This window comes from Carassius carassius, chromosome 41 (genome assembly GCF_963082965.1).
Source record: "Carassius carassius chromosome 41, fCarCar2.1, whole genome shotgun sequence".
Lineage (NCBI taxonomy): Eukaryota > Metazoa > Chordata > Actinopteri > Cypriniformes > Cyprinidae > Carassius > Carassius carassius.
In genome coordinates this window covers 15,069,245-15,096,696 of record NC_081795.1, presented here as the reverse complement: position 1 = coordinate 15,096,696, position 27,452 = coordinate 15,069,245, and the positions used below count along the sequence as shown (strand labels likewise).

The 27,452-nt window shown below is 35.1% G+C and overlaps 2 protein-coding genes across 21 annotated transcripts in view; one reads left to right on the top strand and one right to left on the bottom strand.

The window, feature by feature from the left end:
* Positions 1–631: 631 nt before the first annotated feature.
* On the top strand, positions 632–18,564 carry LOC132122831 (alpha-2-macroglobulin-like protein 1). Its single transcript, XM_059533298.1, has 36 exons — positions 632–774; positions 2,309–2,492; positions 2,833–2,989; positions 3,130–3,182; positions 3,291–3,311; positions 3,416–3,584; positions 3,686–3,770; positions 3,886–4,009; positions 4,633–4,738; positions 4,819–4,928; positions 5,185–5,352; positions 5,433–5,660; positions 6,000–6,063; positions 6,187–6,332; positions 6,420–6,569; positions 9,176–9,355; positions 9,467–9,548; positions 9,627–9,759; positions 9,953–10,178; positions 10,293–10,419; positions 10,838–10,959; positions 11,069–11,120; positions 11,725–11,808; positions 11,959–12,135; positions 12,369–12,450; positions 12,969–13,125; positions 14,028–14,102; positions 14,185–14,347; positions 14,881–15,074; positions 15,183–15,398; positions 15,598–15,716; positions 16,560–16,650; positions 16,744–16,812; positions 17,628–17,733; positions 18,039–18,087; positions 18,373–18,564. Exons 1-35 carry the CDS (start codon positions 704–706, stop codon positions 18,077–18,079), a joined length of 4,332 nt encoding a protein of 1,443 aa, XP_059389281.1. The 5' UTR covers positions 632–703; the 3' UTR covers positions 18,080–18,087; positions 18,373–18,564.
* A 2,409-nt stretch (positions 18,565–20,973) lies between these two features.
* Positions 20,974–27,452, bottom strand: part of LOC132122829 (pleckstrin homology-like domain family B member 1) — a 68,595-nt gene continuing 62,116 nt past the window's right edge. For 15 of the 20 annotated variants that reach the window (XM_059533277.1, XM_059533279.1, XM_059533282.1 and 12 more), the window contains 6 exons: positions 26,543–26,633; positions 26,298–26,444; positions 24,989–25,208; positions 24,233–24,318; positions 24,003–24,032; positions 20,974–22,354 (listed from right to left, as the gene is read on the bottom strand). In XM_059533277.1, coding sequence (XP_059389260.1) covers positions 22,214–22,354; positions 24,003–24,032; positions 24,233–24,318; positions 24,989–25,208; positions 26,298–26,444; positions 26,543–26,633 — 715 coding nt within the window. In that variant the 3' untranslated portion in view covers positions 20,974–22,213. The remainder of the gene's footprint in view (positions 22,355–24,002; positions 24,033–24,232; positions 24,319–24,988; positions 25,209–26,297; positions 26,445–26,542; positions 26,634–27,452) is intronic. The other 5 variants (XM_059533280.1, XM_059533281.1, XM_059533287.1 and 2 more) reach the window with 1 other exon arrangement.

Sequence of the window (27,452 nt, the reverse complement as noted above, 5' to 3'; positions counted from 1 at the left end):
ATTTTAGGAAGCAAAAAGCTGGTATGCATTGCAGATACTGCCTTCTTATACTCACGCTGTGATCAGCTGCAGCTGGATGCAATAATTGCATGCCAATGTGCATTGGTTCATTTAGTTTACACTCGAAGTAGATTGGTCTATCAAAGCGATATCCCAATTCGTCGGTCACTGACATGACGTCAAGAATGATTGACTGAAAGGGATCAAGGGTTAAAAGACATTGAAAAAAATAATAACTGCCTGATTTAAAAAAAAAGGTTTCATGTGACCTTTATTTTATTTTATTTTATTTACTTATTTATTATTATTATTATTATTATTATTATTATTATTTCACTTCATATTAAACTTTTTTTGGACTTTTAATGTGATCTTTGTATATTCAATTTAATTGCAGAATTCCCAAGTGTCATAACTTATGTTAACTTATAAAGTATATTAATGCAGCTTGTTTGTCAAAGTAATCTTTGCAAGCAAAAAAAGTGTAAAAAAAAGTGGCTTCAGTGAATCACTGTCCACTTACTTGTTACACAACACAAGAGGAAATCTATCCCTAATTATCCAGCTCTTCATACCTGTTGCTCAACTTTCCTTCCCTTGGTGTGGTAGGACAGGGAGGAGGCAGAGGTGTATAAGAGTGCGCACTTGTGTGATGAGATCAGAGGGCGAGTTCTCTGCGCATGTGCCGGACTAACTGCACAGGATGCTGCTGTCGCTACTGCCGCCGCTGCTGCTGCTGCTGCAACGGTCGATCACAAGTGGAGCCACCGATCCGTAAGAACCTTTATGATTATTATCTTCATAAATACAAGATAACAAGAAGGTCCGCAGGTCGAGAACCAGACGAATGTCTTCCACAACTACAGTAGACACTGATGAAAAGTTTAGGACAACTGTACTTTTGTGTTTTCACACGCAACACACTGTAAACATTTTATTTTTAGATTTACAGTAAAAACGTACCATAAGAGAGACACGGAGAGCATTTTCGTGACCGTATTTTATATATCATAATATCAATATAATATGCCATTTTAGCTATTAAATATGCGAGTTAAAGCAATATTGAAATATCCAATAACTCAATAACAACATAAAGACAACACAGTGTTACCAATACAAACACAATCAGTATCATACATAACGCTAAATAACTGACAATGAATAGAATCAAATATTAAGGTTTATGCAGGGAATTCTGGGACTGCCCAATAAATAACAAAGTTTGACCTTTTATTAGTTTACTAAAAAAGTGCACTATAATATGCTATGACTACACAGGTTAAATGTTTGGAATAGTTTTTTTATGTAATAATAATAATAATAATAATAAATAGATATTGTGAAGTATTATTAATGCCATTTATTTCTATGATGAAAAACTTAATTGCTCCAGTCTTCAGTGTAGCATGGTCATTTGGAAATCACTCCAATATGCTGATTTGCCGCTCAGGCAACATTTCTTTATTTTTAAGCAATTGATACTTCTGTTCAGCAATTACAAATTAACTTCATCAAAAGTGTCATGTGTTATGTTACAGAAGGCTCTATTTCCAAACAATGCTGTTCTTTTGAACTTTCTATTAATCTATGTTTTTTAACAAAAATATTAATTGGTGAAATCTGTCTTGAACTTTGATAAGAGCTATTTTTAATAATTGAGCACCAATAATAATTTATACAAACTGAGCAGCATCCACACATTAGAATGATTTCTGCAGGATCATGTGACACTGAAGAATGGAGTAATGATGCGGAAAATTCAGCTTTGTATCACTGGAATAAATTACATTTGAAAATATATTAAAATAAAAAAAATTAAATTGTAATATTATATCACAATATTACTGTTTTTACATAAATTGATCAAACAAATGAGGCCTTTGACACTTGCAGACTTCTTTCAAAAACATTAAAAGTCTTAATTATTCCCAACTTTTCAACAGTAGTCAAAAAGTAAAATATACATTTTATTATTTTATTTATTTGGATTTATATTATATGTATTTTCTGGTTAAATATAATATTTTTCTTTTTAATTCTGAAGTAATTCATAATAGTGTCACACTATTCTGCACCAACCACAATGTTTATTTTTACACTGCAAGTGCAGCAATCCCTAAAGACAACCAATGAATGTTCCAGGCACAGTTACAGAAATTCCAAGTCACTTCCTCAACTGTGCATTCACCCAAAACAACCTCAGGCTCATGCAACACTAAGCTAATGCTTTTAAAAGCATTTTATTGTCATTGTATGGTTTATGCAAGTCTCTAAATGTATTTCTTTGTGTTTTGTCTTCTTTCAGCATATACCTGGTGACAGTCGCTTCCCAGGTGGTGGGTGGCAAGACAGAGACTCTGTGTGCACAGATCCACGAGCCCAAAGAACCGCTTTCTATAGTGGTAACTTTGAGGATTGATGATCACAATCTGACAATTCTACAACAGGCCTCAATTAAAAAGGATTTCTACAAATGTGTCCCTTTTAAGGTCAGTATACTCATGATAGCTTAACAGAATAAGAGTAAATCGACTGTATTTACAATACAGTACAGTATAGTGGTGTATCTTGTAATGCTTTGGAGGTCATGATCCTTTCCTACATCATGTCTGTACAACACTTATAAATTTGCATTAAGGTTAAAGAGGTTAAAATACAGTTAAAGTGCAAGTAAAACCCTAAAACAGCATTAATCATTCATCCTGCATATATGTTTCACTACTGAATGGTTCAGCAGTCTCTGCAGTCTTGATGTTGCTTTCAAACCTATAGTCTGCAGTCTGTAAGTGGAGATATATGCTTAATATTTTCTTGATTTGTATTTTTCAGGTCCCTGTAGTCACTGTAGAGTCTGTGGCATCCGTCGATGTTGGAATCCAAGGGGCCAAAACATCCCTGTACAAAACAACTAAGATCCTCATAAATCCCCCCAAAAATCTTTTTTTCATCCAGTCAGACAAGCCTATCTACAAGCCTGGTCAAACAAGTAATACTTGTCTTTGTAAATTATTCCAAAATAGTTTAAGTTGTCAGTACTAATTTGTTCTCATTAATATGAGCCTGTGAGTCTTTCTCTATTGTATACTTTATGTGTAAATATTCTTTTTCAAAATCTCTCTTCAACAGTTAAATTTCGCATTGTGTCTCTGAATTCCAATTTCTTGCCTCGCAATCAATTGGTAAATTAAATTAAATTTCATTTCATTTTCATTTGAAGTGCTGGCAAATTATATATTATTGTTCTTTTGACCTAACTAAAATGATTTTCTTCTGTCTTTCTTTTGCAGTTTCCAATTGTAGAACTCCGGGTAAAATTCTTCAAGCAGCCATGATTTGTTCATTGTTTGTTATTTTAATTAAATACAGGTTGATTCCACTGTAGGCTTTTTCATTATATGCCACTCTTGTTTAGGACCCTTTTTCAAATCGCATTGGTCAGTGGTTGAATCAGACCACAAAGATTGGCATTTTGGATCTGTCCCACTCCATGTCTCCAGAAGCTTCCCAGGGTTTCTACAGGATAACTGCTTGGGATGACAAGAACCAAGAATTATCACATGGCTTTGAAATGAAAGAATATGGTCAGAAACAGCATTCAACTTTTGTCAAATTCTCAAATACTGATCATCTTTTAAAGTGTAAAATATTTTGTATGTTTTTTTTTTCTACATGCATCTTTTAGTTCTGCCAAAATATGAAGTGAACATCGATTTTCCATACATTATAACCATCCAGGACAAAGAGGTCACTCTAAAAGTTTGTGCAAAGTAAGACTTTTTTTTTTTTTTTAAAAATAATAATTTCTTTGCAGATAAATGAGGTGCATAACTGTTTTTCAGTTTTATGTTCAGCCTGATGAAATACTTTTTTCACTCGTTTTAGATACACTTATGGCAAGCCTGTTCTGGGGTCTGTGAATGCTGAAGTGTGTAGACAGAGTTATGGTTACTATTGGCGGAGACCTTTCCCTGAAACGGTTAACTTATGCAAGAAATATTCAATGATGGTGCGTTACTCTCTGCACACACAAAACTGTTACCCTTTGGGTTTGTAATCCTAAAAGCAGTGTATTAATTAGCAATTACTAATTACTAATTACTGTATTGTATTATTCAATATTACACCTAAAGTGTATATATTTTAGTCAACTTCCATAATGCTAGTTGGTGCTTTCGGCAGTACACTTCAAGTTAAAGTGTTAAAGTAAAAGTCTTTTCAGAGACAATAGAAGCAATTAAGATGTAAAATAATAATTTAATCTATAAAACATTCTTAATAAAATTGTGTTGCAATTAACATGCACTTAAGCGTCCGAAAACATTATTCAGTTTGCACTTAAGTATATATTACAACTCTAATTCCAAATAAGTTTGGATGCTGTGTAAAATGTAAGTAAAAACAGAACTCTATTTACATTATTATTATTATTATTTTTTTTTTTTTTTTTTTTTTTTTTTTACTTTTTACATAGCATCCCAGCTTTCTGTTATTATGGTTATATAAAGTACATTTATATATTTCTGTAATAAGTACTCCTTTAAAATGAAATGTATGTATGTCAAAGTGGACTTTTTCACAGAGGGTCCATATTGCTAAATAATCATTTTCTTTTCATTCTTATTCATTCAGACTGATAAGACTGGCTGTGGGTCTCAGTTGGTAAATATGACAGAATTTGGCTTGACTTCAGGAGGGTCTTTGCAAGTGAATTGTAATGTGGAAGAGTCTGGAACAGGTGAGAGTGCAGAACAAACGGCTGTTGTCCATTTTTATTATCCAAATAGAGTAATAAAACATGGTATTTTGTTCCTCCAGGGATTACTATGCAGGGTTCTACCTCAGCACAGTTTACCAGTGATTATATATATGTTAACTTTGAGGACACACCAGATACATACAGGCCTGGCATGGTCTTTAAGGGAAAGGTAACAGCTAGCTCATTAGCCTTGCTACTACGTAATTATTGAGCAAATGCTCCAAAATTAACCTTACAGTACACACACATTTTTATAACCATGTTTATAAAAAGTTCATGACTGTACCATAACTGTTATTTTTGTCCGACTTTGTAAAATGCAGCATTAATAAACAACCTGTTTAACAGTTAGCATAGCCATATTGTGTACAGGAAGTGTTACTTTTGTTTGTGAGCTAATGATTTTGTCTTTTTATTGTTTACAGTTTGTGGTCACTAATTCCCGGTCAAAACCAATGAAAAATGAGTCAGTGATTGTATATGCATATTATGATGATAAAATTATCAATGTGACACTGATGACAGACATCAATGGTACTGCCATCTTCTCCTTCAACACTTTGGATTGGTCAGAAAAACCTGTGCAATTACAGGTTAGTGGGGGTTTTGTTTTCTAACATGATGTTTATGTATATAATTCATGGACAGATTTTCAAACTTTTTTTTTTTTTAGGTCTATCATAAGGGAGCTGCAGAACAGACTGATTTTGAGGCTTTTAGATATTATCCATCAGGCTATCACTACATAAGACCGTTTCACTCCAAAAGCAAAAGTTTCCTGATGTTGATGAAGGCTCCAGAGAAGCTCAGCTGTAACAGTGATGCAACAGTGACGGCCAGTTACATCATCAAGGGCAGTGCCCTCAAAACAGGCCAGAAAACCTTGGATTTCTTCTACATTGTATGTTTAACACTGACACTCTTTTCCATTTGTCCATCAATTGCTTGGTCATTTGTTTTATTGCTCAGCAATCTCTTTGACCTTTATGTATAACTTATACATATAATTGTATATGCTTATTTTCCCAATTGTTACATTTCGATTAATGCCCTCTTACAGACATTGTAAGAGGACAGAATTGTTATATTTGTGTTCTTTTTTTTGTAGAGAAAACTGAATTTTTCTTTAAGGTTTCCTAAATCTTGTAGCTATTATCACAAAAGAGAAAAGATGCTAGTGAAGCTGTAGCACATAGAATTACAGAAACTGTCAAACAGTAATTATCTACCTGCACTCCAGGTCCTGTCCAGAGGCAGCATGGCTCAAAATGGTCGTTTGTCTGTGAATGTGAACACTGGGACAGGTACACAGCTCTTTTACATTAGCAATCACTTTGTTGCCTAAGAATATTTATATTGTCTTTGTACATTGTGCTTTCGCATACACCTTTCTTGTTTCCACAAATGCTCTCTCTCTTTCATAAAAGACAATAAAGGAGAACTGACGTTCTCACTGAAGAGCACGGCTGCTCTGACTCCATACGCTCAGGTGGTGGTTTACACAGTTCTTCCCAGTGGAGAAGCTGTAGCAGACAGTATGAACTTCCCCATTGAAGGATGTTTGCCAAACAAGGTCAGAAAATCCCACATGAAATCTCATGTTAGAACTCAATGTTTTTTATCATTAATGTGTGATGAGAGCGTGCCTGTTCTTTTATAGGTGTCCTTAAAGTTCTCATCTCCCACTGCACTACCTGGAGAGAGGACATCTCTTGACCTGAAAGCCAGCCCTGGCTCCTTGTGCTCCGTGCGGGCCATTGATCAGAGTGTGCTGCTGCTGAGACCAGAGGCCGAGCTGGATGTAGCCTCTGTATGTTAAACCATAATGTGCATGACAACTATAACTAGTTGATAATCTTTATTTAAAGAGATGGGTCAGGGACGTGGCACTAAATATATATATATATATATATATATATATTAGGGGTGTAACGGTACGTGTATTCGTACCGGACCGTTTCGGTACAGGGCTTTCGGTACGGTGCACGTGTGTACCGAATGACCGAATGCAATATTTTGTTTGTGGAACATATACATTTTCGTGTTTCCAAACGAACATATTAAGTGGCGGAAGTCTCCGCGTTCAGCTGATTCTAAAGGCCGGTGACACACTGGCTGCGTGGCGTGAGCGTGGCGTTTCTGCTGCGTGTGAGTTGCGTGACGGCTGCTTCGCGTTTTCTGTGTCTTTACACACCAGAATCGTGCCTGACGCTGCGTTGGCGCGCTGCTGCTGCTGTAGGTGACATAGAGGGAGGCCGCCGACAGATCAGTATCTTGTCTTCACGACAACAATATCTATACTTCATGTTGAGCATAAATATAAAGCCTACTGATAAAGGACACCATCAACAGTATTGACGGCAAAATAGACTATGTTTGACAGGTGCAATATGCCAGTGTGTCACCGGCCTAAGGTTTTCAAAAGGCATCACGCGAGTGTGAACATCACTACAACTAGGAAAAAAACGATTGTAATTCAAACGCAGCTCCCATCCGCATTTAAACAGACTTTTGCTCTTAATTCCGATCGGTCCCAAAGCAACAATTATCGATATCGTATTAATTTAGTGTGTAACGATATACTGGTATTAACAATAACCGCAATATTTAAAATGAACAGTTCTCTTATGATAACACCACATGTAAATACTCCAGTGCCAGTACCTGGTTGAGCTCCCAGGTGGCAGTACTGTGCCTTAATGCTGACACTGTCACACAAGAAGGAGACACAGCGCTCGCAGCTACTCAGAGGAGAGCCGTGTTCATCAAAGTTGCCATTATTTTACTGGTCATAGAATGGGAAACGTTATATTAACCTGTTAACAGCAGTTTTCTGTGTTCATATACTTAAGTGAAGGGTGATTATTTTTAATAAGTACCGCGTTTTATTTACTCGTCTGATTTTTGTATTTGCAACCAATACAGTCTGTGCGTAGTAACACTTTATTTCTTTGTTCAAATCTATTAACAGTTAACGTACACAATTAAAACCGATCTTGAAAAACTGAGCGACCACATTTCTACATTAAACTCTGTAAAATGTTAAGTTGGCCTCATCTGTGGTCATTCTTCAATAAGGTTCATTAGTTAACATCAGTTAATTACATTAGTTAACATATATAAATAACATTAATAATGAACAATATTTCCAGAGCATTTATTAATCTTAGTTCATGTTAATTCAGCATTTACTTTCTAAACATTAATGCACTGTGAACTAACATGACCAATAAATGACTCTATTTTTATCAACATTAACAAAGATTAATAAATTGTGTAATAAATGTATTGTTTATTGTTCATTCATGTTAGTTAATACATTAATGTTAACAAATGACATCTTATTGTTAAGTGATACCATTAATATTTAATCATCATACTGTTGACAGTATTTTCTCTCTTGTTATTTCATTGGAGCTTCAAAGAAGATGGAGAAAGCTAGAGTCTTGTGCCCTGTGTTTATCAGTATCCTTATATTCGTTGGGTGAAAAAAGAAAAACTCAATAAACACAATAAAAAAAAAATATTTGACTGATACCCCCCCCCCCCCCCCCCCAAGGTTTCTATAGATATCACAATATATCGATATTGTGAATTCTTCTGGCCACAATAACCGTAATATGAAAAATCTAATATTGTGACAGCCCTAATATATATATATATATATAATTTTTTGATTAATTTTCAAAAATTTGTAAATTAAACTTATTTCATAATAAGCATGTTTTTTATTTCTCGATTCCAATTTACCTTGATAATTTTTAATTTAATTTTTAATAACTGTCCCAATACTGAAGGAAAAAAAAGCATCATTGAAATATTACAATTTCTAATAAGAAACTTTTAAGAATTAGGTTCACATAATCTTTTATATCATTTAATATTTTAACAAGATAACAAAAAAATAAAATAAATAGGAAAAAAAGTCTAAATGCTCCATTGCTTATTAATATTTTTAAGACAAAACTGGAAAATATGTTATTAATTTTTACTTGGTGGGTAAACCACATGACATTAGAAATATATATATATATATATATTCCGCAATATTTCAATATTTAAAAAAATATTTTAACAAAAATATTGCTTCACTGCTTATTAATATCTTTAAAAACTGAATTCATATGTTGTATCAAAAATATGTTATTAATTTTTAATTGGTGGAGACACTACTTGCCATTTTTAAACATTAAATTGAAAATGTTTTTATTATTATATAAATGTTTTTAAACACATAAAACATATATGAATACAAAAAGCACATTTCTTAGAACCTGAAACATATGTAATAAAGTAGATTATATTATTTATTTATTTATTATGGACACACACCAATTAAATGTTTTTTTTATTTTTATTATTATCAGGTAATTGCCTTGCCACTGCTATGGATCAACATCTGTTGTTACTCTACAGGTTCTTCAAATGTTACCAGTCCAGGTTTTGTCAGGTTACCCATACAACATTGAGGAATGGGAGCTTAACCGCTGCCGAAATCCCTGGGAGATAATCCCTTTAGCTGAACCTGCGAGGCGCAAGCGCTCCATCTATTACCCTTACTACGACAACAAAAATGATGTCTACAACATCTTTAGAGTAAGATACACAACATGTCCCATTTCTTATTTTCTCCAGTGTCATCTGCGTCTCACTGAACACTATTCATCTTACAAACTGTAACATACTGTAAAACTCGCTTTTTCCTAGGGAGTTGGAATCAAAATCAGTACTAACTGTGATGTGAAAGCACCTGTTGTTTGTCGTTATTATGATACAATCTTCAGGGAATGTAAGTAACTAGATTTTTTTAAGGATTTGGAAATGCCCTTTTTATCTGATTATATTTACAAACTATCAATTCAAACAGCTGCTGTGGATGATGGTTTGCGCGTAGGATTGGTCGGGCCAGAGACAGGGTTTGGCTCAAAAGTTTTAAACCCTGCTCAGAAGATTCGCAAATTCTTTCCAGAAACCTGGATATGGGACCTTATACCTGTGGGGTGTGTATCTTGCACCATGGGACAACTGTATATAGTGTAATCATTACAGTCCTTTTTAATTATGCAGAAAAATATATTTTAATATGGAAAAAAGAAATATATATATATATATATATAAAACAACATATTCAGTGCTTCTTAATATTTTAAAAACGTTCTAAAATACAAAATTCATATTTTTTTCATTCACCAGGAAATCAGGATCTGTGGATGTCACAAAGATTGTCCCCGACACCATCACTAAATGGGCAGCAGGAGCTTTCTGCACATCCCCTGTCGGGTTTGGAGTGGCCCCTAAGACTGATCTCACTGCTTTCAAGCCCTTCTTTGTGAGCCTCACCCTCCCCTACTCTCTTATCCGTGAGGAGACGTTCACTCTCAAAGCCTCTGTATTCAACTACCTCCCCAAATGTATCATGGTAAGGCCCCTTAATGTGTTTACTTGTTTGTCCTGGAGAGGTTTTTCAAGTGTTTGTAGTAAAATCATTTTTCCTGTAGGCTGCCACTGTACAAACCTCTCTCTTTTAATAAAGGTGAAGGTCACGCTGGCAGACTCACCGCAGTTTACAGCTCAGCCGTGTAGAGGCTGCACATACACTCAGTGTGTTTGCTCTGAAGAGAGCAAAACCTTCCAGTGGATTATTACACCGTCTGCACTGGGTAAGCCAGAAACTTTGACTTCTATATGAGCAAAACAACAATCTTATTTTTCATTTTTATTTCAATTTGATTCCCTAAATGGAAAAGCTTATTTTATGTTTGATTGTGTTTGTAGCAAGGCATGGTATAACACTTATAATAGGAAAATTCTGTCATCATTTACTCACCATCATGTATGAATTTCTTTCTTCTGCTGATACAAAAGATATTTTGAAAAAATGTTGGTAACCAAACATGGAAAGACATGGAGGTGAGTAAAAGATGACAGAAGTTTATTTTCTGGTGGACTATACTTTTACCATGTCCTGCCTCGGCTGTAGATTTATTTACTGTTACCAGTCCCAGGGGTACTTTGTTTCTGCTGTAACTTAACCTTATTCTGCAACCACTGCAAGTCACTGGTGTGTGTGTTTCACAGGAAAGGTGAACATTACAGTGCGCGCTGAGGCGGTGCAGAGCCGAGAACTGTGTGGCAATGAAGTGGTGACTTTCCCGGACAAAGGCAGAATTGATACTGTGATGCAGAGTGTTCTGGTGGAGGTAAGTTTACTGTCTGTCTGTCTTTCTGTCTGTCTGTCTGTCTGTAAATTAGCATTTTGTTTTGATTTAAAAATACAATTGAAACAGTGATTACCCATATATTTCTCAGGCAGAGGGAACTAAGCAGTCAGTCACTCAGAATGAACTCATCTGCTTAACAGGTTAGTGGCATTACAGTGTGTTGTGTTGTCTATTAAAAGATCTGAACAATTTAATAGTAGTTAACCACTGTGACATGCTGTCAGTTACCACTGCCATTATATTATAAATAATAAGAAGAATTTGAGGTTCAGTTTTTTTTAAATAAGCAAAAATCCGGTAGCACTTTATTTTATAGTCCTGTTCCTCATGTACATACTATGTACTTATTATAGTAATTACAATAACTATGTAATAACTAGTACTAACCCTGAACCTACCCCTAAACCTAACCCTACCCCATGTAGTTACCTTGTATTACCAGAACTTTCTTAGATAAATACACTGTAACAACACTAAAAGTATATGTAATACACATACTGTAAAATAAAGTGCAACCAAAAATCCTTTATGCAGTAATGCAGTCACAGTGGAAGTCAATGATGCAAGTTATTTGCATTGGATAAATGTAAAAAACCTCAACATTTCAGGTTCAACAAAAGTCTTTTAAAAATATTTTAAACCCTGTGTAGTTTTCACAAGAAATGGAGAAAATGATTGTCTTTAGTAAAGTAAAGCATGACCACGTTTTAAACTAGACAGGGTTTTTTTTCTCTATTCCATTAGACCGTCCACAGGAAACATCAGTCTCTCTCACTCTACCCAAAGTGTTTGTCAAGGATTCTGCCAAAAGCTTCGTCACTGTTCTGGGTGAGCCTAAATACATTGATTTCTCTATAATATATCTTTATAATAAGTATTTCTATTTTAAATACTCTGTAATCAGTAGAATTGCTCTTATTGTGTAGTTTTCAGTTTTATTCAATCATAGGGATGCTTATGTTGCTCTTTGGTCCGTAGGTGATCTGATGGGTCGTGCTCTGAGGAACATCGGTGATCTGTTGGCAATGCCTTACGGCTGTGGAGAGCAAAACATGCTACGTTTTGCGCCCAATATCTACATTCTTCAATACCTGGAGAGCACCGGCCAACTCACTCCTCAGATTAAAGACCGAGCCATAACCTTCCTGGAGAGCGGTGCGGAAAACCATTATGAAATAGAAGATAGAGGGGAAAAAAATATATAAATACAAATACATTTCAATATTTTACTGGAAAAGAAAGCAAAAATACTGATTATAACAGTTATGTTTGTTTGTCTTAATAAGAAAATTAGTTTATAGACAATTAGTAATTTTTTTAAGTTTTTTTTTTTTTTACGTTGCATATCATCAAGAATATATCAAACTTTTTACCATCTCGTGTTGCAGGCTATCAGAGAGAGCTGACATACAGGCATAATGACGGATCTTACAGTGCTTTTGGGAACAATGATCCTTCTGGAAACACCTGGTGAGTCTGGTACAGATACTTAGCTTAGAGCTTACTGTGTGGATTCTGTCTTCCCATATGTGAATTTAACTGCTTTCTGGTAAGAAGTTGTTTTTGGAATGGAGAAAACCAGCTATACACTTTATTTTGATAGTCCACTTTAGACATTCTACTAACTATAAGTAACTTTGTAACTACATGTCAACTAATTCTCATTAATTTGCAACTACGTGTCTTGTAAAGCTTAGAGTAGACTGTTAGGGTAGGTTTAGGGTAAGTGTTAGGGGTAGGATAAGTTGACAATAAGTAGACAAAGAAAGTGTTAGAAGATATTAAGCAGACAGTCTACTAATACTCTACTAACTGCTAGTTGACATGTAGTTGCAAAGTTACTCACTGTTAGTAGAATGTCTAAAGTGGACTATCGACATGGACTAGTCACCAGGACATGGATTTTGCACAAAGAAACATCTTGAAAACTCTTAAGGCAGAGTTACCAAATTATGGGTATTTGAAAGCAATTCCTTTTGTTTCCTCAGGCTAACTGCGTTTGTGATGAAGAGTTTTGGTGGGGCAAGGAAGTATATATTTATAGATCAGAATAACATCGATCAGGCAAAGGAATGGCTGGGGCTACAGCAACAAGAGAATGGCTGCTTCGCTTCTGTTGGGAGACTCTTCCACACTGATATGATGGTGAGGACAGGAGAGTCATGCTCAGGTCCCCATTCTGCTGCTTAAAAAAAAAAAAAAGGTTTACTAAGGTCCTAGCTGGTTTTGCTGCTCAAAAGTTTGGAATAATTGAGAGGTTTTTAAAAGTCTCTTTTGATGAAAACAGTTATTTTAAATTGTAATGATATTGCACATAATTACTTTGTTGTTTTTTACTGTATTATTGAATAAATAAGTGCAGCCTTGGTGAGCAAAACAGTCTTCTTTCGAAAAAATAACAAATCTAAATTTTTTCTAACTTTTGAGCAGTATTGTCAAGGACGGAAGAGCGGATTGACCAGGCTGCGAGGCCAGCTAAACCAGCTGAAACCAGGCAAATTAGCTGTTCTTTTTCAGCAGGGATATTTTGGCCAGCTAATAACAACCCCGCCACCCTCCCCCCTCAAAGTTTCATTTGATAGGTGTTGACAGCTCACATGAACTGAACATTTGTATCTGCAGGGCTTATTGTATAACCATGTTTTATACAACAAGACAGTGTTTTGGAGGCAGGTGAAGAATGTCCATAGATTTCACAGATAGACTTCTTCTTAATTTTTTTGGACTATAGTGAGCTCCTGTTCCTGGCAAAATAATTTAAACATCAATAAAAATGGAGAAAGTGATAGCCAAAAACAGTTTTAGAAAATAGAAATGTTAAAATTGAAATGGTATGTAATGGTAATGTAAATGGTGAGAAGTTAGAAGAGATGTGAAGCTGTCAGCGTTGAGTGGTATGAGGAGATGATTGCAGGGAGAGCTAATGGATCAGAGTCATTTATGGATTCCACACTCTGAAAATGTCTGGTACTGTAGATGTCAATGAATTGAGGAGATTGAAGTGCTGAGGGTGGAAAGGGTCTTTGATGATGCGTTTCCTCTCGCAGGGTGGCGTCAGCAATGAAGTCACTCTCACTGCATACATCACTGCTGCACTGCTGGAGTTAGGCGTCCAGAGAACTGTGAGTAAAACCCTCTTTATGGCTCCTAAGAGAAGGTCATGGACTACTCAGTGTAGATTAAGTCTCTTGTGTGCTCTGTCAGGATCCCATGGTGGTGAGAAGCCTTACATGTCTGAGGGAATCTTCCAGAGACATTACCAACACTTACGTGACCGCCTTGCTGTCCTACACATACACTCTTGCTGGAGATGAACAGATGAGACAGAACCTCCTCTCCAACCTGGACAACCAGGCACGGAGAGAAGGTACCATTCAGCTTTAGATTAAATAAGTCAAATAACTATTCTAAAATACTCATCTTTGAGGATGTGCAAAATTTTTATTTTCCAAAAACATTTCTATATTTTTTCATTCATATACATATATTAAATAGAAAGGCTCCAATCTTGTATCTTTATTTGTAAAGACCTTTATATTTTGTGTTTTTCCAAATTAAACAGTTGGCTTTTAATCAAATTATTTACTTCAATTAATTCAGTTATCAATTCAAATCATAATTTATTTCTAAAGTACAGAGCCCCACACATGTCAGCTGAAGAAAAAATAGATATTGTGGCCACGATTTAAGACTCTGTTCCCACACCTTTCCACTTTTGGCCACGTTTTATTAATTTGTTCTCGCATTTTATTAATTTTTTCCCCTCATTTTAGTTCAGTTGTGATCACATCTTACTAATTAGTTCCCATTTTATAATTTAGTTATATTGTGGACACAGTTTATCTAAACCAAGGATAAACATCCTCCAATGTTCACGTTTTCTTACACTGGTTATTTCAGGTGTCGGACGATATTGGACTTTGGCTAATAATGCGCAAAAGACGGGCTCTCTGGAGGTAGAGACGAGTGCTTACGTGTTGCTGGCGCTGCTCTCGGGACCCACATTGCCTGGATTTGGACTGAACTACTCTGCTGGCATAGTGCAATGGCTAAGCAAGCAGCAGAACGCGTATGGAGGCTTCTCCTCTACACAGGTAATGTTATTTATCTCATGTAGCTTTTTTAGACCCCTTCTCTGTCTTTATAATCTATTTTATCATTATTGACTGAAAAGTGGTGTTGCTCCCTCTCTCTGTGAACAGGATACTGTAGTAGCACTCCAGGCCCTCGCTAAGTACAGTGCTGCCATCTACAATCCAGAAGGGTCCACTACTGTAACCGTGACCTCCTCCTCCGGCCAGAAGAACCAGTTCACCGTGAACCAGAACAACCGGCTGCTTTACCAGGAGAAACAGCTGCTGGAAGCTACTGGCACATACAAGCTGAGGGCAGAAGGCAAAGGCTGTGTGTTTGTGCAGGTCTGTGCACTGCCTCTTTTGATGCACATCCAAGGAATAGTTCATCTAGAAATGAAAGTTTTCATCATTTACTACCCCTCATGTCATCCCGAACCTGTATGACTTTCTTTCTTCCATGGATCACTGAAGGAAGTCATAAGGATTTGGAATTACATAAGGATGAGTATACTTTGACATCATTCTGTTTTTTATCTCTCAGTTTGCCATGCACTACAATATCCCACCTCCTCCAGATTCTTTGGCCTTCAAAATCAATGCAAATACTGGGGTTTGCAACAACACAAGGAGCCAAGCTTTTCCACTAACCACTACTGTAAGGTGAGCCACACCTCTGTTAAAAAACAAACACAAAAAACATTTCTGTCTTCATTCATGGAAATGGCTTTTATGTGTATAATACTTTCAACATGTGACTTTTTTTGCACAAATGTAAATTATGTAATTTGTCATTAATTTAAATACTTACAATACATGCTGCCATTATTTAAAAGAAAAGTTCACCCAAAAATTAAAAATTATGTAAATTAATCAACATCATGTCCTTGCAAACCTGTATGACTTTGTCTCTTCTGTGAAACCAAAAAAAGAGATATTTTTAAAGAATCTTCACACTGCTCTTTTCCATACAAAAAAGTGATCAAACAAGTAAAAAAAACAAAAAACAAAACTAAACCGCTATAAAAGTATTTAACTAGTCAGTTAAATACTACAAACTAGTTTAAAATTTAAAAAAAAAATAATTATTAAATATATATACTATTGTTCAAAGATTTGGTGTAAGACTTTTTTGTTGTTAAAATAAATGTATACTTTTATTCAGCAAGGATGCATTGCATTACTCAAAAATCACAGTAAAGACATAACTGCATTAAAATCAAATATAAATCATTGTAGTAATCATTACTGCTGTAATTTTGGTTAAATTATAAAAAATAAAAAAATTTGAATGTTAATGTCTAAAATAATTTACATAAATGTTCCACTTGCAATGATATTGCTAAATGAATTAGTAACATACCCACTTGACTTTGTAAAGAAAGAATGAATAAAGATTCAACCTATTTTATGGCCTAATAGACTCTTTGTTGTCTGTCAGACTACATACAGAACAATGTGTGGTTGTGAACCCTGTTTGTGATTGGTGGAGCAATTGTGTGACAGGTATAACGGCACACGAATGGAGACCAACATGGTGATCATTAACGTCAGGTTCCTGTCTGGGTTTAAGCCGGATGAGACGTCTCTGCAAGCTGTGAGTGACACTTGAAGGGCTCTGGTCCTCTTTTGATCTCAAGTTGAGTAGCCAGCGTTTGATTGGTTCTCACTCGCTCCTCTGTCTCCACAGCTGAGGGAAGACCCCACCATCAAACGTGTGGATCTGGATGAGGATCGTGTCATTTTCTATTTGGATAGTGTAAATGTTTTATTCAAATATATAAATAATTTTTGGGACGGGTCACTGATATTTTGACAATAAAAGAGATAAACTGGCCTGGTTTACTTAAACAAGAAGCTCAAAAATGAAATCTGACTAAAAATATACTCACTCTCTGGCCAACCAAGATGAGTTTGCTTCTTCATCGGAACAGATTTGGAGAAATTCAGTCTTACATCACTTTCGCAACAATGGATCGCCTGCAGCGAATGGGTGCCGTCAGAATGAGAGTCCAAAAATTTATAAAAACATCACAATAATCCACACGACTCCAGACCATCAATTAATGTCTTGTGAAGTGAAAAGGTGCGTGTTTGTAAGAAACAAATGCATCAAGGCATTTTAACTTTAAATGGTCTCTTCTGGCCAAAATTCAAGTCCATAATCCATAATAACACTTCCTCTAATGAAAACAAAAACATCCCATTATCCTCCCAAATCAAAATCAAAAGACATGTTTTTTTTTAACTTTCTTCCCTTTTAAATAGTTCTTGATTTGTGTATTTTAGCCAGAAGCATAAGTAAAAATGTCTTGATGAATTTATTAAAAACAATAAACTTTTTACTTCACAAGACATCAGTTGATGGACTGGAGTCATGTGCATTACTTGTGGATTATTGTGATGTTTTTATCAGCTGTTTGGATCCACATTCTGACGGCACCCACTGCAGAGGATCCTACATTTCTCCAAAACTGTTCCTATGAAAGAGCTAATTTTCATTTTTGGGTGAACTATTCATTTAACACAAATCTCTCTGTAATCATAATGTAATAACTCTCTCTTCCATTCCAGCTGAAAAAGAATCAGATGAAGTCCATCAGCCTGCAGCTCATGCAGGAAGTACAGGTGCAGAACCTGAAACCAGCCGTAGTGATCGTCTATGACTACTACAAGATCAGTACGTGTTTATTCATCCATGTGCTCTCTGAAAAGTCTGAAAAAAATACAATATAGGGTTTTTATTATAAACCCAGCAAAATGTAATAAATAAACCATAACAAAAAAATGGGAAAACCTATTTCCATTTTAATGTTTAAGAATTTCATTTTTTATAAATCTCAGTGACATCATGATATAAGCGTTGCATAATTGTGATTTACGAGCCCGTATTTAATTTTTCCATAATGCATTTTCATTTTATTGAGACAAGCTAAACAGTGTAATACAAAAAAAAAAAACAAGGTTTTGTTTCTATTCCTCCAGGTGAATTGTCTGTGATCGACTACACCTCCCCATGTGCATAAACACTCCTGTAAGTACAGTAATGGTTGAAGTTTAAAAACTCAATTAAACTCCATTATAGATTTGAATAACTGTACTCTTAAATTTGAATTCCCAAATCCATAAAGACATTTACGTTATATTAAAAATGCTCTTATGAACGTTCTATTCATAAAAGAATCCAGAACAACAACATTGTTTTCAACATTGATAATAATGAGATTTTTTTTCTTGAACACCAAATCAGCATTTTAGGATGATGACAGATATGAATGTTATGTAGCTTGACAAAAGGTTGATTGACATTGTTTTCCAGGCGATGATCTGAAGTGCTTGGCTAAAGAACTGTACACTGGAATATAGGACGAGATGGATTTAATACAGACAATTTTTCAGTTTTCTATTACTTACTTGTAAAATCGTACTGTTTTCTTAAATCAAAAATAATGCATTTCTGAATTCTGCACTTTAGTTGCTATTAAACTATTTGTTTAATAAACAATTGCTGCATCAGAAACAGTAGTGTCCTGTGATTATTTATTATCTAGATTTATTATTTATGATCTTGAAAGAAAAAACGATACCTAATATTACTGCATATAAGTCAAATATTACATCCAAATTTAAAATCTTTCCAAACCCAATTATGTGTTTAAAAAAAAAAAGTACACACATCTGCCAATTGCAGATACAATAGTATGTCAATTTTCCTGTCTGTAATCCAAAATATCCAAATATCACATTTCAAAGCACTTGATATTTTGGTAGAGGTAGAACGGATATGTTGGTGTGGATAGATTAAACTCTTATACTGGTTCATTATATCGCCAACACAAGAAATCTGCTTTCAGACTTTTTGTTTGCTGTTGTAACACCCAATAATATCTTTATATTGTTTCCCCCTTGAGTGTTTAGAAGTAGCACAGTCAAAAACTGTTTCCAAACCACTCAGATGGTTGATATCTCAAAAAGAATTCTTTTAAAACGCCTGTTAACTTCAGTAATATCATGTTAGAATGCTAATTCAAAATATTCTCCTACTGCTGCCCACTTAAGCAGTGTCGGTTTCACTGCGTTCCAGAAATTACCAAATAATTCCAGTAAACGATCTCAACGAATTGCATCAGCAAACAACTGACTTCAGAGAGACTAAAGTGTACAGTACACCCTAAACAGTTCAACATGTATTGCCTACATATTGCTCAAAGACTCAACTGATACTCACTTACTTCTAAAGATATTTTCTAGGGCTGCCTTTCAGCTGTTTATTTAGTGATAACCATTATTTGAAAGGCAGTTTCCCATATTTAATGTTGAAATTCTCCGAAATTTTAAGTTAAACTAATATCTTTATAATAGTTTTTAGGGCTACCATACAGCAAATTGCTCCGTATTTAGTAATAAGCACTATTTGAAAGTACTTTTCACTTATTATCTAGCATTAAAATAATTGTAGAATCCAAGACGAAATATACCAGCGAAGAAACATGCATTTTGTTAAATGTGCGCAAAAACACCTGTCTTAAATCGGGGCAGAGAATGAAATACTTTAATTTTGAAACTACTGAGTATTTTCACACACCGCCAGCAGCATATTGTACTTCTAAAATATGGCTTTAAGTTATTTATTTCAAGGTTAATTTATTAAAACTGTTTAACTAGGGTGTTGTCCAACCAAAACAAACTTGGTCTCCAAACTTTCTTGGGTCAACCTTACCGTAGCCCTTCTTAGCAGTAGGTGTTTAACTTAGCATGCTGCTTTCTTGTCTGGTGTCATGAAAACAACACAGTAGCTATGATGCAAGTCTTCTGCTTGCGTTGCAGTGTTAATTACATCTGAAGTCTGACTTTAGTTGTGACCTCTGAGCTACAGTCTTTTCCGCAAGTCCATGTTTATGTGTTAGCATGGATTATAATTAGGTAAATAAACACAAAAACACCATAAATAAGGAAAACCGTGAGTGTATTTATGTTCAACATTTTACAACACTGTTTTCACTTAGTTCTGTGATAGTACTCAAGACATCTTACACGCTTAATGAAGACTACTTATTCATGTTGATTTAAATTCTCTATAGATTTCATTTGAACATACAGTTTGGTTTGGAAGAAAGCAGAACACGTTGGTCATTTTAACAGTGTTGTAGCTGTAACATCGCTAACCATAAATAAACATTTTATTTTCTCCAAAGGCCTGCAAAACATCAATAATACTTGAACAGCTACTAAACCCTTTGAATAGCTTCTTAAATTGTATTAAAGCAGTATCGGACTGATTTAAATAGGTCACTTTTTTATTGTTTATTACAGTACGTGTTTGTTCTCTTCAAACAGTTAAACCCACTATGTATCATGGAATAAAGGTGCGGTCACATTTATTGTGGCTCTGTGATTTTTTTCAGGCGAAATCCAGTCATTTCGATATGAATCCACATGTTCTGAAATTTCGTGTGATGGTGAAAGATTTCTCTGCCCAGATTTCGCAACAGGTTTAGAAGGTCTTGGAAGTTCGACCAACATAAATCTGCTGTAATAATCCAGTCATTTCAATAAGCATCCATGTATTTGGGAATGTTGCGTAACTGAAAGATTTCTCATTCAGATTTCGCCACAGGTTCAGATGGTCACATGAATTCAACAAACATAAAGCTTCCTGGTTTGAAAATGACTTCTGTGTGAGCTGTACTTCATGTGTCACTACACTATTGACAGCCTAGCAATTTTCACAAACCTTTTAAGAATTTACTGTTGGTCAGTGAATTTTTGCATGCGAAATCCAGGCAAATTTTAATTGGGAATTTCGCATGACGGCGAGAGGCATCCCAATCCAGATTTCGAATCTTGACCAAGTGAATTCACCGTGATGACCTACACTGCTACACTATTGATAATACACAGGCAAAAAAATAAAATGTAACTGTCCAATTTTCACAAAATTCGCACAAATTTACTGTTGTTTTGTGAATTTTCGTGGTGAAATCAAGGTGAATTTCAATAGGCATCCATGCAATCTGATATTTCGATGATGAAAAAAGATTTTCCAAAGCAGAATGATCAAATAAAACGATAAACAGTCAAATTCACTGCATTGACCAACAGAAACCCAGAAAACTTGCTTGTTTTGAATGTGACTTCTGTGTGAGCTGTGCTTCATACATCACCATACAATTGACAATCAACTTTTTTTTTTTAATCTCAAAATTTCATTAATGTGGCCGCACCTTAAGACTGTGATTCCAGCTATTTTTCACTAGTGTAACAATTAAGATCCTAAAAGTGACAAATATGGGTCATTATCAAGGCACTGCATGATTATGATGTTGTTTATTTTTCTCCTGTTTGTGGCAACTATTCCAAACTCTCGTAGGCTGGCAGTGATAGGTGATGGCTGCCTCCCTAGGGAGTCAAATCACAAGATCAAGTTGTCAGGACTTGGCAAATAGTGTGTGTGTGTGTGTGTGTGCATGCATTTGTGGTTCTGCATCTAAAAGAATGAGCTGGGAACACAGAGACACAGTGGGATAAAGTTGGACAGGAGTCGCTGATGTACCTCTACAATAAATATAGACTCCTGAGCTGGTAGGTGAGCTTTGTTGAATTAAGTCTTTGTTTCTGTGACCTTTAAATGTGAGTGTAATGCTCCATTCAATTTAAAACATAATTTAAATGTAATGTAGTTCATTTATATTCTCTAGTCATTTCGTGTCAGTCAATCCCATCAAGTATTTAGCACAATACTATTCCAGAATGGCTTGATGGCATTTGGCTTTTTTACAAATCGTGGGACAAACTTTACCAATGAAAGTCACGTTTCTGCACATCCAGACAAAATAAACTGAACTGCAACTGAAAAATATCTCTGACGGCAAAAAGGCATTTTCTTCGAAGGTGAGTGAGCCACCACCTGCAGGTTTGGTTCACCGGGTCTTTTCGTCTTCTCCCTTTTTCAATCAGATGTGGAAAGCCTCTGGTGGATATCTGTCTGTGCATCTGAGTGAATATATAACATCTTCAGGAAACACGAGAAAAAAAAAAAGGAAGTAACAAAATAAAGTTTTTCCTCTCGTTGGGAATAACAGGTCTGGGTCATTTGATGTCTCCCTGCCGAATGGTTTCTGTATTGACACGTTGGTCAGTGAGCAGCAGTGGGTTTTGTCTCAGTTTATGAACTGCGTGTAGCCCTCGGCTCCTGTCACTATTACATCCATCCATATCCTCATGGCCTCTGCGGACGGAGCCACCATGTAATACAGTCTGTCGTGGGTCTTCACGCAGAAGGTCAGGGAGGGGTTGGGGCTCTGGGATCAAAAAGATACACTCAGATCAGTGAGGGTGCCACATGTGGAGTCTCTCTTCTACTCAGTTATTGAGGGATATGCATGATCTTATACTTATCCAGATATTACTATTATCTTATACTTATCCAGATATTACTATATCCAGATATCCAGATATTTACAAATTGATTTTCATTTATATTCAATAAATTGATCACACGTGTAGGACACCAAATACCACATGAACTGTTTCAACTACAATTAAAACCACTACACAAATAGATATAATTTACATAAATAAATAAATATAAGAAATGTACTGCTATTTTTTTTTTTTTTGCTATGTATTTCAATGCATTTAATTCAACTGGAATATTTTTATTAAATTGAATATAGTTTCATAATTTTCCAAGAATTATTATTAATGTGCATGTTTTATTTTATTTCATGTCCCAATTTATTATTATTTATGCAATTTATTGTGTGCATTGAATAGTTTGCAAGACATTGTAAAAAAGTTCAAATAGACTTATTTCTAACCTCACAATATATCATTTTATTTATGTTTATGCTTTATAATGCACATATTTAATAACTACAGTCAACTAGTCAAGCTACATTTAAAGTGATTATGCTAAATATAATAATACATTCAAAAATAAATTAAACATTGGATATGTACTAATATTTAAACTATTAATCCTAATGAATATAATAACAAATACATGTAATAATACGCTAATAAATAAATATAAGAAATGTGCTACTATTATAAGTATTTTAATGCATATATTCAGTATGAATCCAATTGGTATAGTTTAATATAATTTACTAATTTTAATAATAATAATAATAATAATAACGTGTATGGATAATGCACAAATTTTGTTATGTGGTTCATGGTATATTTCACACCTTATATACATATTTCATATCATATTTAAGATCTGATTTTAAACTTAAGTTAATGTTTGATGTAGAAAAATTTATGTTTTTTGGTAATGTTGTAGATATTTCTAAATATCTATTAAAAGTAATGCTGGTAGTATTCAATAATTCATCACATAATTCTACGTCGCATGCAGCACAAGCAACAGCGTGCACTCCGTTGTGCATTTCCCAGAATTCTCTTGAGCTAAAGTGGATTAATCGAAAGTCATTCCATTCAATTACTAACAAAATATTAATTATTACCACCTCTAATTTTAATACAGATGTTGAGCAGGGGGTGAGTTCTCCTCACCAAAACACTCAATGTTGAAGAGCACTCCGTTCATGCAATGGACAAACAAATCTCTTCAAATGATTCTGACACTGTCAAGGAGTAAATTATGTTACGGTTTCCTGTTAAACTATTACATTATACAGCACAAAGCTGATGGCGTATAATACACTACACAACTGCTTCTGTGGGGCTATTATGTTATACACACACTTAGTATCCCACAACAGGTGGGAGTAGTAAAGAAACTAGTAAATTACATTATACTCTCATCCTCAGTAACTGCACAAAAATATCCACCAAGTGAAGGTGAAATTAGTCCAACAGTAGACAAGGTATGTTAATATGTCACGAGGGAATAAGTGTGTGAAAAATGCACGAATTAGAGCAATTTCCTCTTAAGCAAACATGCAGGATAGGGTGATAGTGGTGAAGAGTGATACATACGTTTGCCAAATTCAGATTGAAAAATCCTTTCTGTGAAAACAGTCGGCAAAGCAAAAGAATAAAGAAAAAGAAGGGCGGGGAATATTGACAGCAGAGTTACAGCATAACAGACAAAAAAGAAGAAAGAAGCTAACAGAAAAAGATCAAATGAAATGGCGCAACAGGAGTGCAGAGCAGTAAAACAGCGGGAGATGTGAGCTGAGGGGTTTTTATCTGATAGGGGCTCGTACCTTTGTGGCACTGCGCAGGTGATCATAGTAAACCTCCTCGATAGCCTGGAAGTAGATGACGCCCTTCAATTTGCTCTCATGCTTATCTGCGGATGTGAGAAAAAGAGATGTCACCCTGCGAAAAATCGTTCCCTTAATAAGTATTTTATTGCATTGTTTTTGTTTGAAAACATCATAAGACAAATTAACTCAAGAAGCTGAAGCGTATATGTTCCCCGAAAACAAGCATTTCCAAGTATTTTTACTGGAGAACAAGACGAAACTACTGATTAACATGTTTTGCACAGCGATGGTTTCAAAAACAAATAAGCCCCCACCCCCCTCGAGAATAATGATCTGGTAAGCACCGATGTGACCTTGTTACTGCGGTGCAACCCCTTCATTTTCAGTCCGCGTAGAAATAAAGAGCGAGAGCTCACGCTTTGCCAAGCGCCACGGCTGGGTGATGAGCACGATTTCCTCAGCATTGCGGCAGATTTCATCAGCATCAGATAGCATGCGGATGGGCTTCTGGTTATTTGTATGCCCCTAGCTAACCCGAGGCTATCGGAAATCATGGCAGCCACTGTGAGCTTAAGAATTACTAATTATCCGTATCCCCCCACTGCTGGATTCACCCACAATCCACTCTTTGTTCTGCCCTCGTTTCTTTCCCCAACCTCAGGGCGACGAAAGCATAACGACATGTTCATAGAGCAGCATTAGCATAGTGCACAGTAAGGAGGATGTTGGAAGGCGACACTGCGGCGCACTTACCGGCGTAATAGGAAAATGTCCTTTTAAGGCGATCAAAGACGAACCAGCGCTTCTTCCAGGATTTGATCTTTCCTCCCATCTTGACAAGATAGCCCTTGCACATCTTTTCGGTGAGAATCACATGGTAGCACGTATCCACGCTGTGACCTGAGGACTCGATGTGGGTACGGAGGTCAAACTCCTCTTTGCGAATGGGAAGGTATCGGGTCATCGGGCGGGCCTGGAAATCAACAACATGTGGTTAACGCTTTGGTTATTTAAAGATTAATTACATTGTTGTTGTTTTTTATCCTATCAATTAATTTATTCAAAATTGATTTAAAAAAATACTTCATGCATACAATGATTTGAACTCACATCTTCCACGAGGAACATGTTTTTAATTTCTAAAATATGGTCAGGGTGATATAACTGTATTGATAACATAATAAAAAAATAAATGATTATTATTCATAATAAAACCTTAAGTAGTTCGTATCATTTATTATTATTTCTCATTTAAAAAATAACAAAACATTAAAAACTTTACTGCTTATTAATGTCTGAAAAGCTTTTGGCGGCCAAATCAATTAAGTGGTATAACCAACATGCAGAAACAGAAAAAAAAAAAAATTCTGACATGATAATTTCACCTTTATAATGACAGTTCAGGTTGTAGAATGTAAATACATTTTAATTACATTTTATTAATTACTATATTTCTAGAAATGTGTTCGTAAGTGTACATCTCGCAGAATCTACAAAACGTCACTATTTAAATTTAACAAATATTACCAATTTTTACAAAATGTTTATATTTTTCAGTTATTCTTTCTTGTGGACTACGTGCAAACATCTGTTACATTTATGCAACAGCTTTTTCATGGCAGTACTAATTGACAAGCAATTTTTGATACCTCTTATTTTGTTTAAATTATAAAATTATTATAAATCTGGAGGTTCTACAAAGCATCTGTAAAGTTGTGATCGCAACTGTATAATATATATATATATATATATATATATATATATATAGATTATCAAGATAAAATAAATATTTCTATATATAAAGGTTTAAATTAAATTCCTAATGAAAATTATTAAAATACAATTTATAATGAAATTAAAAATGAATGACTATGTAATTAAATTGATTTTTTTTTAAAATTAAAATTAAACTGCAATTAAAGCTTTTCTTTAAAATGGTATAAAATCATAATAACCATATGAAACCAACATGAATACAAAGAGTACATCTTTAAGTAAATAAATATTGCAAAATGAATCCATTAAATTGACGGTTCTAGTAGAATCACTATGGACTCGTCACCTGAGAGAAGTTTTTGGCCCTCATCTTCACCTCCTTCTCTATCAGCTGCTCTCTATGTATCGTCTCCTCCTTCAGTCTCTTCTCCGCCTCCTCTCTTCTTCTTCTCTCCTCCTCTAGCATGAGTTTACGGGTCTGAGTCTCTCGTTCCTGCAGCCAAAAGAAGGCAGATGTTACTAGACAAGGCTGGGAGGCAGAAAAGCTGAATATGGTTACTGTATCGATTGTATACTGATATTATGACTTACTCTGGACTCTATGAGTCGAGCTTTCTCCAGTTGTGCCTCTTTTAACATCTTCTCCATCTCCTCAATCTTCAACGCATCCATACAACTGGCACTGTGAAACACATAAAACATTACATCAGTCAAAGTCATTAGCGGTATAGCGGGGAATTCACTATATGTTTTTGAACGGAGACGGACAGCAAACATTTAAATACTCAAGCGAAAGTTGCGCAAGCGTTCAGTGATTTTACCCCTCGGTGATCTATTTGGTGAATGATGGAATGGAGACCAGTAGCAGTGAGAACGGTGGATTACGAAACATTTCGTCATATATGAAAATACAACTGGATTGCACATACAGTACAAGCATGAAAATCTGCCGTGAAACATGAAATGAAGCACATGCGGACTATAAACATAGAAAAAGAAAATGAGTAATGGATTCCTCTAGAGAAGAGTCCCAGACTAGCTTGAGGCTTTATAAAGACAAGCGTAAACAAACTGTATGAGAACATTTCAAGTAAACTAATTCTCTCCTGAGAGAGAAACAGCTGAAGGGCATCTGTTTACAAAGCTGTCATGCTCCAGTCCAGCTCCACTGCTCCACCGCTTCACTGTACTTTACAGGCTTTTGTTTACAACGTCTGGGTCGTGGCCCATTCAGAACTGAAATGAGAATGTCTTTGAAAATCAATTCCTGAATCCAGATTGGAATTTAAGGATATTTGAATCTAAATTGAAATGGAATGACATTCAAATAAATTCATATTTTTAGTGCTTAATTACACACTTCTGTTCAAATGTTTGGGGTTTGTGATATTTGTTTTTACTTTTTTTATTTAAAATAAATTAATACTTTTATTTTGCAAGGATGCATTTAATTAATTAAAAGTGACATATATACTTATTTAGACATTTATAATGTTACAAA

Coding starts and splice junctions, on each gene's coding strand:
- LOC132122831 (XM_059533298.1), top strand. CDS start 704: ATGCTGCTGTCGCTACTGCCGCCGCTGCTGCTGCTGCTGCAACGGTCG. Junction 3,183..3,290: donor TCTTGCCTCGCAATCAATTG/GTAAATTAAATT, acceptor TTTCTTTTGCAG/TTTCCAATTGTAGAACTCCG. Junction 15,399..15,597: donor AAGGCTGTGTGTTTGTGCAG/GTCTGTGCACTG, acceptor TTTATCTCTCAG/TTTGCCATGCACTACAATAT.